We start from the raw sequence: 13,707 nt of genomic DNA, 5'->3' as shown, positions 1-13,707 counted from the left end.
GATTTTCATACACACACTGCATACAAATCATGTCGAAAACTCAATATTTTCTAAGATGTAAAGAGTATGTATTATATCATATTTTTATTTCAGATTTCACACATTTATTATGGTCAAATGTGCTCTTATTAGATCAGACTGATGCCAGTGGGACCGTTACAAGATAAATAAATTGAACCACCCAGTTAAAGATGGAAAGAACACACAACAGAGAACTGACAAAATCACATGCTTGCACGATCACAGGGTGGACAAAGTCTTTAAAGTGTCTAATTCTATATGAATCTCAGGGATTTCAAGTTTATTTAAAAAAAAAATATTTTATTGGAATGAAAGACAATTTCCCAACAAGGCCTCTTGAACCCCTAGAATTTCATGAAAGTGCTGAAGGTGGCTAGTAAGAATCTGAAAAAATAGAATTTTAAAAAATAAAGTTTTAAAAAAACGTTTAATAATAATAATAATAATAATAATAGTAATAATAATAATGATAATTCAGCATTTATTTTATTAAAAATGAAAAAAAAAAAAACTTCGTAAAATAATTTTCAGCAGCCATTAGTATTGGTCACATGATCGCATGGAAATCATTCTAATATGTTGATTTGGTGCTCAGGTAACATATCTTATCAATAGCATAACAGAAGTTTCCACCTAGTTTTTCTGCTGTTTTGTTATTGACAAAAAAAGTTGAGAAATTTGCTATCTCCAGCCTTTTTCCATCCAATTGGCTTATTACCAATAAAATGACGGCAAAAAAAAAATAAATACGCAAAAAAATTAAAATTGTCCTTGAGCCGTTTTCATAAATAATTTCACTTACTACGCAAATGGCCTATCTATTCCACTTCCCTCTGAAACAATATTTGTGTCATTTATTTTTATTTTTTGTACTTTGTTATTCTGTAGTGACACCACAAAGTGATTCCAAACTAATTTTTGCGACATTTGAAGTGTCGATATAAAATTTATGTGCTTAAGTTAAATGGAAAAGGTGTTTGTTTTTCAGATGTATCTTCTCTGCTTAGCCCATAAATGTAATACACATCAACTATTAATGTCAAAAGCTAGTTCCAGTCAAAAACATGAAAGAATCAAACTGAATTACACTTTGTTTATTTCAGCAGGAGTATTGGGGGCGAGTAGAGAGATGACTGCAGGACTGTGGTTAATTGAGATAATATTGACCCTCTCTGTAATCTCCTCTTCCCACTCAGGGGGCCACATGCCTTCACATACATACATAAACAGCTACATGAGGAACTATAATCGCATTAGCACATTGACAACGGGCGGCAGAAAATGGCGGATCCATATCGAAAGATTTTCAGAAAGGAGGGGAGTAATTAAAAGGTGCTTCAGGTGACTAATGAGCCCAGCGTGGAATGGGAAGTCGATATTTTGGCGGCTAGCAGTCAGCACTAATTTGTTATGATGGCTGGTGGGACTAAAGCCTCTCTGCCGATAATTACACTGCTAAAGATGGAGGAGCAAGGAAAAGGAAAAATCTGATTTTACGTTTTTCCACAGAAATCCACATATGGTATAAGGCAGATGGAGATGGAATAAGAAAATTAAGTTTCTGTCATGAACAAGATACAGTGTTTTTTTGGGTTCCTACACATTTTCCATTTTAAAACTTGTTTTTACACTTCCACTGACTGCATAGATTTATATTCATATATAGTTTTAAAATAATATTGTAACTGATTAAATTAATTTAGAAATAAAATTGACATTTTCAGCATTATATACAATATATAGTACAGTATTTTGTAAATAAAATTTTTCAAACTCTAATTGTGGTTTGATGATGCATATTCAACAAAGAAAAATCAAGCAAATTTTTTTAAGTAAAAATAAGCACCTTGATCATATGAAGTGGAAATAATGACAGAATGCATTGATTTTGAGAAAAGCTCAAACAGATACTTGTTTGAAAGAGGACATGCTGTAACCGTGTACCTGCTGGCATCAGGGGCAGGCTTTAGGCGTCCTTGAGCATTGGCTTCCCACACACTATTAGCCAACTCATTGCCGATGGCCGACATGACCTTGATTAACTCTAGAGGCCACTCGTCCAGGTCCAAAGAGCGGACACGGGACAGGTGAGTACCCAGGTTGCGATGAATGCCTGAACATTCTATACAGATCAAAGCCCCCAGGTTCAGACTGGCCCAGTCAGGGTCTGAGAACACCAGATAAACAGAGACAGAAACAAAGAAAAAGTCCTTAAGTTTATATACAGCATAACCACATACATATAGCATATATATATTCTATATGGAAGGATAGAGAAGGTCATTCTGGGTGTTGCACCATTTAGATCGATCAATATACATAGATCAGTACATCAATGAATCATAAATCACATTACAAAAGGTACATGCAGATCTCAGTTTATAACAATACTCACTCTGGGCTTCACAATCCACACAGCGTGTGTTTCCTCTCATGTTCCTGACCGACTGCAGAGCCATGGCTTCTGATTGGCTACTCAGACGAGACTGTGGGCACATTCAGGAAAGTTCAAGTTTATCTGAATGGTAATGACTTATAAGGCATGTTATGAAGCATGATTAGACAATTCTGACTACACAGCAACATTTCACTTTGCATTTCATGCTGAAATGAGATTCAAAAGCAGGGAAAGAAGGGGAACCAAATAAAAAGGATAGAAGTACTCGGTAGAAGGTCCAGGGAAATGCAATTTGCCCTGGCCTGGGGCATAAACACACAGTGTGTTTGAGAGTTAAGACTGTAGCTGTGAAGCAGGAATGTAATACTGCAAAAGGGTAATATTACAACAAAAGTAATTACAGTTTCTAAATGTGTACATGAATGTATGATATACTGTTTAGTCATATGTACATATATTTAGCCCTATAACAAGGAGGTGCAGGGTTTTAATTATTTTTGCGCTTGATAAAACATCAGCACTTCAGCATTTTATTCTTATAAATAAGGCTTTTTGCACTGACGTTTTTTACTTTATACTCCCCTATCCCTGCATAGAAGAGGTATATTCAGGTTACTGTATGTACAAATTGCATTTTTAGGGTATCTTTGAATAAATGAATGGCCAAGCATCAAGTAACAGATCCACTATACAGATTTTTCTACCTTCTGTTTGCTGCTCTCACAGGACTGTAGACTTGCCAGAATCTGGCTCTCGATGGCCTGAACCCATGCGTCCCGCTCCTCATAAGATGTTGCCTCAAAATTCCAGGTCTGTCCCGTCAGAGAAACAATGATGAACTCAAAGTTGTCCTCTTGTTCTAGATCGGAGGAGAGAAAGTATTCAAGATGATTACTAATCAACAGCTACAACAACACAAATACCGTATTTCCCCCATTAAGTAGTGTACGTGATCTTTGAATATTATATGAATGATTAACTCAAACACTTTGGATGTACTGTTCTGGGATAAAAGTCCCCAGGAAGGATTCTCGCCCCTGTAGAGCACCTGTTAGCTGTGGGATACACGCCGCATATTCCCTGACCTGGGGGGGCTTACCCCACGACCCTGGTCAGGATATGCCACTAATTACAAACCAGACTCCCAAAATTTCCAACCGTGCTGCTGGTCCTGTCCACAACACTCCCTAGGCAAACTGACATATGGATCTGCTATCCAGGGCCCTGGTTAGGTTAATGGGCCAATCATGAGACAATTAGGAAAATGTGTGTGTGACTAAATGAGAGAGCGAGAGTGAGAGCCCCCTTTTCAAGAGTTATCTCGAGAGCTTGAAAACAGGGAAATGAAAGGAGGTTATTTAACGGGACTGAGGGTCAACATTTGGAAAGTGTTAGGAACAAAAGGCCATTGACGGGATGATCAGAGGGGACAGCAATGGAAGGGACACACAGATGTCTCAAACAGAGAACCTACATTGATGAGATGTGATGGTGTGTCACAATCAAAGGCATCCCATCCGAAACACGATCTGAGGTAGTAAGAGATCACACACTCTACACATTCTGTTTATAATTTACTCTGGAGGGGCAATTACATAATGAAGTAATCAGGGAAGTAATACCCCTCCACACACACAAAAGAGTCATCCCTAAGGCCAAAATGCCACGAAGTGGAAAACCCCACACTCCCCATAGCATATACAAGGCCAATGAGAAACAGGAACAGGAAACAACCTAGAAACTAGTATAAACTAGTCAACACAATCTCTCACAGTCAGCTGGTATCCCTTAAAGATAAACTTACAAATCCGGTCAAAAGTATGGAATGGTTAATATATCCAATATACCAAGGGTGTATTTAATTTTCGACAGCCCATATTCCAGTTTTCAGTGCAACAAGATCCTCCTGAAATCACTTTGATATGCTGACTTGATGCTCGAGTAACATTTCTTCTTATTATTATTATCAATGACATGATGATTACAGAAGTGATGGAAGCCAGCAAATATGGGAGCCAAGAGGGTCCACACAGAAGACTCACAATTTGTATATCCACAGTTAGAGGTCGACCGATGTATCGGTTTTGCCGATTAATCGGCACCGATAGTTGATTGCTGGAACAATTGATAATCGGAAAAAATCAATGGCGATAGTTTTCCAGGTTGTGTCCATTGCAGGAGCGGCTGAGAAGGGTCTGTTTTCAGTGCAAGAGCAGCCTCTAGTGGTTGAAATCACTGACAGCACGTGCTATTTGTTTAGACAGGTGATCTTGTACGCTGAACAGAGCGAAGATAAACTTCATACCCAGATTTAAATGCAGACAGAAAATCCTGCCATGCCACAGAGCGCCATTCACATAGTTTTCCATTAAATTACATTATATTTGCCCCGAATCGTTGTTAGTGTACATAATGAAGTGAATATTGAACATTTTCATTGAAACGTTTGTCTTTCTGTGGCTCTTATAAAGTCTGTATGCTTCATTTATAGAACTATAATATAGATCATTTTTTTAAACCATGAACTTCAAACTTATCTATGCCTCATTGTTCATTCTTGAAGTAAACCTGTGTCCGTTTGGTGAATAAATAAACTGTTTTAGACCACTGCTTGAGTTGAAAGCGATGCGTCTGGAGTGTGATACCGGTGAGTTCTCCTAAAGAGTTCTGCTCTTTTATTTCGATTAGATAATCATTAAGTGTTCAAGGATTGAAGCAGTTAAAGTGTGAGACTATACATTGTGCTGGTATAATTGTAGTGCCCTGTGATTTCCGTGATGCAGAAAACGCGGACGGAATTGCGGAATCCAGTCATAAAAACAGAATTCACAGTTTAAAGTGGAATGTCACAGAATTGGTCAAATTTTGAATGAATTAATCAAAAACAGGTGTTTACACTTAAATCAAGTCGTGATATGGACTAATATCTGTTACTATTGAGCCTCAAAAGCTGATTTAAATATGAATCCTACATATTCTGCTTGACTAATGAATGGCGCAGACGCAAGGTTTCATTTATTACACGTATACTGAAGCGTGCCTGATGCTCGTGTTGATTTCAGCTTCAGTCGTCTCTCTTAATGAGGACGTAAACATATGAACAACATCTACGGAACTGCTCTGAGAGAGCTTTCATGAGCTTCTGACCATTTGATTTGAGTAAAACTGGCCTCATATCACATACATAGAACTGTAAAGGCATTCACGGCAACTTGCCAAAATAAATGTCCAGTCTATTTTTCAGTAGAATGTACATAGCCTACGACTACTAAAAAATGAAACAAACATTATTTTTTAAGAAATAATCACACAACATTTCTTCCATGTTTCAATTGTAATAGTAAATTCTCTTTGTTTGCAAAAAAAAAAAAGTTGGCAGTAATTAAAAGATAAATGAAATTAATGTCTTCATTTGATATCCAGAATATTTTTAATACACAAAACATCATTTTTGAGTAAGGCTTCTTTAAGAAAAAAATAAAAATAAATTAATTTGTTTTATGGACTCAAATAATTAGACATACTAAAACACAGAATTTGGTAACAATAAAAAATATGGAAAAAATAAAACATTTCATAGGGCCCTAAATATGTATTTTTTTGTTAAACTTTGATTAAATTGATGTGAAAAAGTATAAAAGTTTCATAGTTTTAATTAATTAGACTTGCTTTTTGATTAATAAGCCTTAATAGTTAAAACAGAGTAGATAAAAATTACAACGGAAAAATACAGAATCCAGAAAAATTCTAATGGAAATAACAGAATTTTGAAAAGAATAAAACAGAATTTAGGAAAAAATAAAACTGATTTTGTCTTAATTTGTCTTAATTTCATTTACTATTATTATTACTTTATTATTACTACTACTAGTATGATTCAGTACAGCTTTTTTTTTTTTTTTTTTTTTTTTTATAAATAAAGCATTTTAGTGTTTGTTCAGTATCCATTTTAAAAAATATCAGTTATTTAATCGCTATCGGCTATTGTGGTCCAACCTAGCTATTGGTATCAGCAAAATCCACTATCGGTTGACCAGTCCGAGGTTTCTCTCATGCAGGCATAAAACATAAGTTGTACTATATGGGTGTTGGCTGTAGTCTCTGCCATGTGTTCAAGAGTAACTTTTTTCGGCTAAGATACAATGTGATGCAACACCACAGTCAGATTTTGTCGCCTCTAGTTCTCTGATGATGGTTTGGTGTGTCTGGGCCTTAAGTGAGCAGATCTTGCTAGAATAAGCGGTAATGTGGACCAGACATTATTCTGCTAGTCTGCCTCTTTGAATCATTAAATTAAAGTAAGTTAAAAACAAATGTATCAATTGCATTCACAGCTGATTAGTTTTGTTTTTTTTCATAAACAAGTCTTTAACCACCATCTGTCTGTGAGACTTCTCTTCCAGCTATACTATGTTCTGAGACAGCTCTTTGAATCATCTCCCCGTGAGGCCATTTCACAAGTTTAATCAGCGGGAAATCTGTGCAGCAACACCATTTCCTCTCCTTTAGTCAATCACAGGCCTAATTGGACTCCTATCATACAAGTCATATTAAAGGTCCCGCAGGGCCACAGGCCGCCCTCACCGCTGTAAAAGAGCCTTGTGTTCAAATCCCAAAATTCCTCCTTTACGGAAAGACATGCTTGGCAGCCAGAGTGCTTAAAAAAAGAGGTCTTTCCTGCTCTGTACCAAAGTAACAAGAAGACAATAGAAAATGTGCTCATTTACAGAAAAAGTCAAACTCTGGTGGAGTGGCTGAGGAGTAATTTTTGATGTTTTTTTTATTATTATTATCAACATTTGCAAGGTTTGGGGGCTGGTGGGATTACTGGAGCATCCCAGCTAGATTGGACCCACCCTTCAAAGGTACCGGCCCCTCTGGGGTCAGCAGTAATGTTCTCACCCTAATTAAATCGCAGTGCTGTTGGGGAGAGGGGGGTATTTGACAATTATGAAGAGCAACAATGCAGAAAGATGATATTTGGAGGCAAATATGAAGATTAGCTCCACCCCCTCCCCTTAGCACAAAATTAATAAGAAAACAACTGTGAAATACAAAAACTGTGATGACAGGGCATCAGGCTGCAACCCCTCCCCTCTATTTCGCCCTTAAACTTTACAATGGGGCAGCTATCATTTATTGGGAGCTTGGTACTGCTTTCAATATTCCACAAGCCACTAATAGGGCAATCATTAGGTTTCACACAATTTAGACCAAAAGCGTCCGATCACTTTCATGCTTTTCAATTCTTGCGCTGCGCTGTTCAGGCATATTGCAGCGACAAGGAAATTTGTGAACTCTGACACAGGCAACCTTTACCAACAAACGGCACGCAATCAACTTGGAGAGCAAGAATGCAGCATGAACAGAAATGAGGCAGGGGGTGTTACCTCCACACGGCCCAGACGGCAGTGCTCGGGGGTACAGTAGAAGAGTTGAATGGTTGGAAACACAAATTAACAGAGCGAAATGTCAAAGCACACAGTATTGCTTTGTGACACCCTTCCTATTCAAGCATCTAGCATTAATAACCTGGCAAATATTACAGGAGTTATTCACATCCAGGGAAAATGTGAACAAATAAATAAAGCAAGGGAAGGGGTGGAGTCATGGGAAAGGGGGTGTAGGAAGGGGAGGGGGCAAAGCGCATGTCACCTCCCATAATGAGTCCAATATCACCAAATGACATTATCCAATTTACCATCACTACATTAAATGATCAAATATCAAACACGACACTGTAACACAAACAAACACAATTATGGAAACAAAAGCTTCATTTTACAATCGTTACATGCCCTAAAACTGTAAGTGCTGTGCAGCGAGTTTCACGAGGGAGAGCGATGAGGGAGGACAGAAGGATAAAGCATAATCACAGGGTCTCACCGCATTTGTGAGGGGCTTTTCAAAAAAAAAAAAAAAAAAAAACCCTCGGTCTGTTTTCTGGAGCTAGTTACCTTCAGTGTTGGAAGCAATGCTGTAAATGTTGCGCAGACTACCGACGCGATTTAGTTTCCATGCAATACGTTTGGCTGCATCTGATGACAAGCAGAGGAACAGATGGAGAGAAAGAAAAGAAGACAAAAAAAACTGAGAAAGGAGAAGAGCCAAAAACACAAATATTTGGGAAATGTGCAAGTAGTATCACAGAAGCGAAATATATATGACGGAGAAAGGCAGGGTGAAAAACAAGGATGAACTGCAGTCAGCAGACAAAAGTGCAAATGTTCAAACAAATGAGAATTATGCATAAATTATTAATTGGCTAATGAAGTCAGTGGGTTTGAAGCGTGGGTTGAAAACACATTGCATTAGTTTAAAAAGGCATAATAATGCCCCGTCTGAGTGGAAAACTGCAAGACAAAACAGGTTATGTCCATGTTATCAAGCAGAGCGTGTGAATGAAAAATAAAGATGAATGAATAAATCTGTACACTTCATAAAAGAAAAAAAAAACATTGCTCCACTAACAATGTCCAATAGCAATTCATCACAAGATTCTCTTAATTTTGTCCTAATGTAAATTCCCACCATCGTGCAATTCCACCACACCAAATTTAGTGACTGTCTTTAACTGCATTCTGTGATGGAAATGAAAATGGTATAAGTGACACTTTGTACATTTGCATAACTTTACAGGCTGATTGGAAATGTTCACAAAAATATTGCATTCATGTTATATTTCATTGTAAAAATACTTAAATACTTGAGATGACATATGAACTAAGTTGTCTCTCTAGTGTGTGTGTGTATATATATATATATATATATATATATATATATATATATATAAATATATATTTGCTAATTTTTTAAGAGATTTGTTTATTTCACCATGTGCATGTTTATTTCAGTGTTGTAATACATAAAATCTGTTCACTAAAACAAATTCTTCTAAAATTACCATGATATGCAAAATCCAGTTTCACTAATTTATTTATCACTTTGGTCACTGTGTTCACAGGTCTAGCCCCAGCTGTGCTGACAACTGACCTGAAGTCTCTTCGGCTCTATGCAGTCTCACTCTTTTCCCCTCAGGCCTAAGGGGACATTTGTTACACAACAGTAATCCCATCCAGTCCTTTCCATGTGCACAGCATCAGAGAGGAAAAAACTACAATAACGTGGCCTGGAATCAAGCTATTTTCCACACAATAGACTCAGTAAAAACTGTATGGGATAGATTTACCCAAGTCTTATTATCTATGTGCTATGCTTGATCCCCCATACAAACCATTCTTCGCCTTCTAGTAACATATATTCCATGATTGTCTGCTCTTCACATCTTTCTCTCGCTCTCATTTGTAGTGCTTAAAAGCCATTTCCAAATAGCCTTTGTTGATCACAGAGAGCAACTTTGAGTTTAAGATATAAATAGTCCTTTTCCCATACCATTAGGAAGCCATAAGCCCATCTTCACTTTGTTCCTGCCAGTAACAGTGCAGAGCTGTTCACCTGCAGAATGCTTTAATTGAAAGTTGCGGCCACGTGCCAGATCAATTCCAGCCGAGGACACCTGTGAGCCCCAGCCATCTTATGGAATGTCTTTCTTTCTGGCTGCTGCTTAAAATGTATCGCTCTTCCTGTATCCATGTCTTTGTGCGATCATCAAGGCATTCATAAGGCTCTTGCTGTCCCTCTGCAGTGCAGAGCCCACCGCGTCCGCCCGATCCGGTTTCAAAGGCTCTCACATTCTCTTGCTCTTATCAAACATAGTAATTACTTAACAAGGGCCACTTAGGGCCGTACAGCTAAGCGGTAATTGATAAACTGTGATCATCCGTGCAGTAAGTTTGCCATTTGAGTGCTGGGCTTTCAGCGGCCCACTGTGGGGGGGATGTGAGGAGTGTATAAATGCTCCGCATGCTGGGATCAATTGATCTTCAGGGGGATGAAAGAAGAACGTGTGTGAGAAGACTTTGTCTCAGAGAAAGGAGAAGAGCAGGTGAGCTGAAATTAGAGAAAGACCCCTGAACTGCTGTAATGTTAGCTGAGAATCATCGGCATGTTGAGATTGTGTGCGTTTAGGGAAACGTTTCTAAAACGGTGCACCTAAAACAGTTACAACCAGCATTTAGGATACAGTGAAAGATCTTGAAGACAATTGTAGGATGTCGTTATGACTTCCAAATGATTCCAATGTTAAAGTGATTAAGAGTTTCATTTATACTGAAGAACAATATTTTATTTACACATTAAATTACATCAAATGGAAAAAAGCGCCAGGTGTATGATGAAAGTAAAACTCCAAAACCTGCTAACTGTGTACAGATAAAGCCTACGAAAACATATCACATTTCACCCAAATATAAAAAGAATGATCTATGATCCATGATTTAATGATTGAATCACTTTGTCAGTGTGTTGAACTTGAGAACAGGATCAATCCAATTTAGTGAAAGAATCATTCGGGCTGGTTTTGAAACCTGGTTCAGTTAATTCATTGAAAAGACCAATTCAAAAGAACTATTTGTTCGCAAATCAATTTATGAAATAGATCTCAAGTCATATGGATAAATTGTATATATTATGTGGTGATGCTACTGTACAATGTAATTGTATTCAATCGTATTTAAATATGCATGAAGTAGTTTTTGTACAAGAGCAATGATTTTCTTTTATTACAGTAATGCTAATGTGATTTTTTATTTTATTTTTATTTGACAGTCATTCGAATTCAGAGGGAAATTGTGCTTAACTAATGTCACAATGCATTCTTAATGGTCCTAAAATAAATGTCATTTTCTTTCAGCAAAATAATATTTCTTTCGATTTTGGAATGAAATATGACCCAAAGTTTTCACATAAGATATTAGCAACACATGCAGTGTTCAAGCACCTCCATGAGAGTACATGTAAATGTGTGCATGCTCTATAAAACACTATGAGCGCAGTACCTGAGCCTGACAGTATGTGTGTGTTATATAGAGCACAAGGAGCATGGTACCTGGCCGGTGGAGCTCATGAATAACAAAGAGGCTGACAGACTTATCCCTCAGCAGGCCCACGGCATGACAGCACTCCCCGGCCCCACGCACAAGTGCTTAATGGCTAAATTGGGAGACTGTTACTAATCGCTTATTGAATAATGAAAGTGACACAGCTGATAAAAGATTTCAATACTGTAGATTATTTATAATATTTCACTTAAGTGCCTGCCTGATGAATGGGGGCTGGGGAAGAGGCCCGGGAGTGTCTGACAACGTTCAACCTTTTCAAAAAGCGTGAATCAGGCCAAGACAAAGCGGCTCTCCAGGGTTAGGAAAAAGAAAAGGGAGGAATGAAAGAAAGATAGTGATGGTGAGAAATTAAGAGGGGATGAGTGAGGTACATTCATGCAATCCCATTTCTCATAGAAGACCCCTACAGGTAAAAAAAACGACAAGAAAAATCTCTTTCTTTCAGAACAAAAAATTATAATCCTTCTTCTGAATGTTACATTTGGAAATAGAAAATGTGTTAAACAGGTATGCCACAGTAAAGGAAGAAACAGAATTCATTTTCATAAGACCCCACCCCCCCTTCTACAATCTGAGGACTATCAGGGTTCTCATTTCCCATGATTCCACTCTTCCATGACCACATGGTGTCACCATAGAGAGTATTAAGTGGAAAAGATGGTCTCTCAAAAATCTCAAATGCTAAGGTCATGGTAAAGATGGTACAGTGGTTCTCAACTCCCAAATTTAACATTGATGGTAATCCAATCCAACACTATAGAATCAGACATTGCATTACTATGAAAATTGACTGACAAAATGATTGTGCATATTAACATACATACACTAACATTCGAAAGTTTGGGGTTGGGAAGTTTTTATTTTTATTTTTATAGAAGTTGCTTATGCTCACCAATAAATCGTCAGTTACATTATAAATGTCTTTACTGTCACTTTTGATGAATTTCATGGATTCTTGCTGAATTAAAGTATTTATTTCTTTAAAAAAAAAAAAAACAAATTCTGACCCCAACCTTTTCAATGGTCCCGTTTGCTCCATAATTTATATAATACTAAAGTAGAATTTATGTTATAATAATTAAGTGCACAAAACATTGCAATGTGGTTATATTGCAAGTTATCCGCGCGTTTAATTTAGTTTCTTTTCTTTATTTTAGTTTGATTAGTTTTAAACTGTCATGAAACCTGTCTATGTTTGTATGTCTAATTTGACTTGTTTCTACCAAGTGACCAGAATTAAAAAAATAAACGAGTACTGCATGACGGCTATATATTTTATCATTTTATCTATGGACTGTAAGAGAAATTATTATTTTCCTATGTGTATTCAATCAATGCCACTGCTTATACATGATTAATCTTGTCAATCTTACACAGGTTTCTTTAGCATTGTTTTCCGTTCTGTCTGGTAACAGATCTGTAATCCATTTTTTTGGGGTCACAACCCCCTAGATGAGAACCAATGAATGCATACATGTATGGTATTTAATACTGATAGAAATATGCTGAATAAATTTCATTCTGATACACACTGCATGTGACACACTGATGTGTAGACATACATGCACACACTCTTCCCTCACTGACAATATATTGGCCTCCTTAGGGAGAGGATCAATAAGGGTGATTGGGAACATTTTAAACAAGCACTGGTCCTCGGCTCTCAAGAGGCCGTGGCCACCCACACAAGCCCAGTCTAATTAATCACACACTCTCTGAGCTGACACACACTCATCCATCATTCCTCTCTCACACACACAAACACAGACAACTTTACAACACTTCAGGACTGTACTCTCACCCTGTCCAGAGGTTATGAACTACTTACTGTAAACTGAAGACCCATTTACACCAAGTGTTCCCAAACATTACATTGTAATCTAGTAGGGCTGCACGATGTGTCATGTAAGCACCGATATCGCGATGTACGAATCCACGATAGTCAGATCGCAGGATGTGCGATGCGATTGTCGTAGCTGATCCGTTATTCATTAACTGTATGGGCCAGCTGCTCCCCAGCCCTTGACAAATGTGATTCGCAGAGAACGCGAGAGAGAGCATGCGCACGCGAGAGAAAGAGAGAGAGCACGAGAGAGACAGAGGGAGAGAGAGAGAGAGCGCAAGCGAGCGAGCCCCGGCGGCACGCTCACCGTCTTCAAACAACACGAGCGCTGTCTTGCTCTCTATCCCTTGCGCATATTAATCAATTGTCACGATGGTGTCGATGTTTAAATCATTTAAAATGAGAATGTAAGTGTGCTCACCCCATTTTTGTTTGTCAGAAAAAATTTGATTCGATTTCATATCGCAATATATATCGCAGAAAAA

At 37.7% G+C, this 13,707-nt stretch overlaps 1 protein-coding gene across 4 annotated transcripts in view; it reads right to left on the bottom strand.

The window, feature by feature from the left end:
* Window positions 1-13,707, bottom strand: part of LOC113050743 (arf-GAP with GTPase, ANK repeat and PH domain-containing protein 1) — a 155,213-nt gene that overhangs the window by 13,646 nt on the left and 127,860 nt on the right. For all 4 annotated transcript variants that reach the window (XM_026214013.1, XM_026214014.1, XM_026214011.1 and 1 more), the window contains 3 exons: window positions 3,124-3,278; window positions 2,417-2,507; window positions 1,966-2,188 (listed from right to left, as the gene is read on the bottom strand). In XM_026214013.1, the coding sequence (XP_026069798.1) occupies window positions 1,966-2,188; window positions 2,417-2,507; window positions 3,124-3,278 (469 nt within the window). The remainder of the gene's footprint in view (window positions 1-1,965; window positions 2,189-2,416; window positions 2,508-3,123; window positions 3,279-13,707) is intronic.

Source organism: Carassius auratus, chromosome 31 (assembly GCF_003368295.1).
Source record: "Carassius auratus strain Wakin chromosome 31, ASM336829v1, whole genome shotgun sequence".
NCBI classification, from domain to species: Eukaryota; Metazoa; Chordata; class Actinopteri; order Cypriniformes; family Cyprinidae; genus Carassius; species Carassius auratus.
This window is presented reverse-complemented; position numbering and strand designations above follow the sequence as displayed.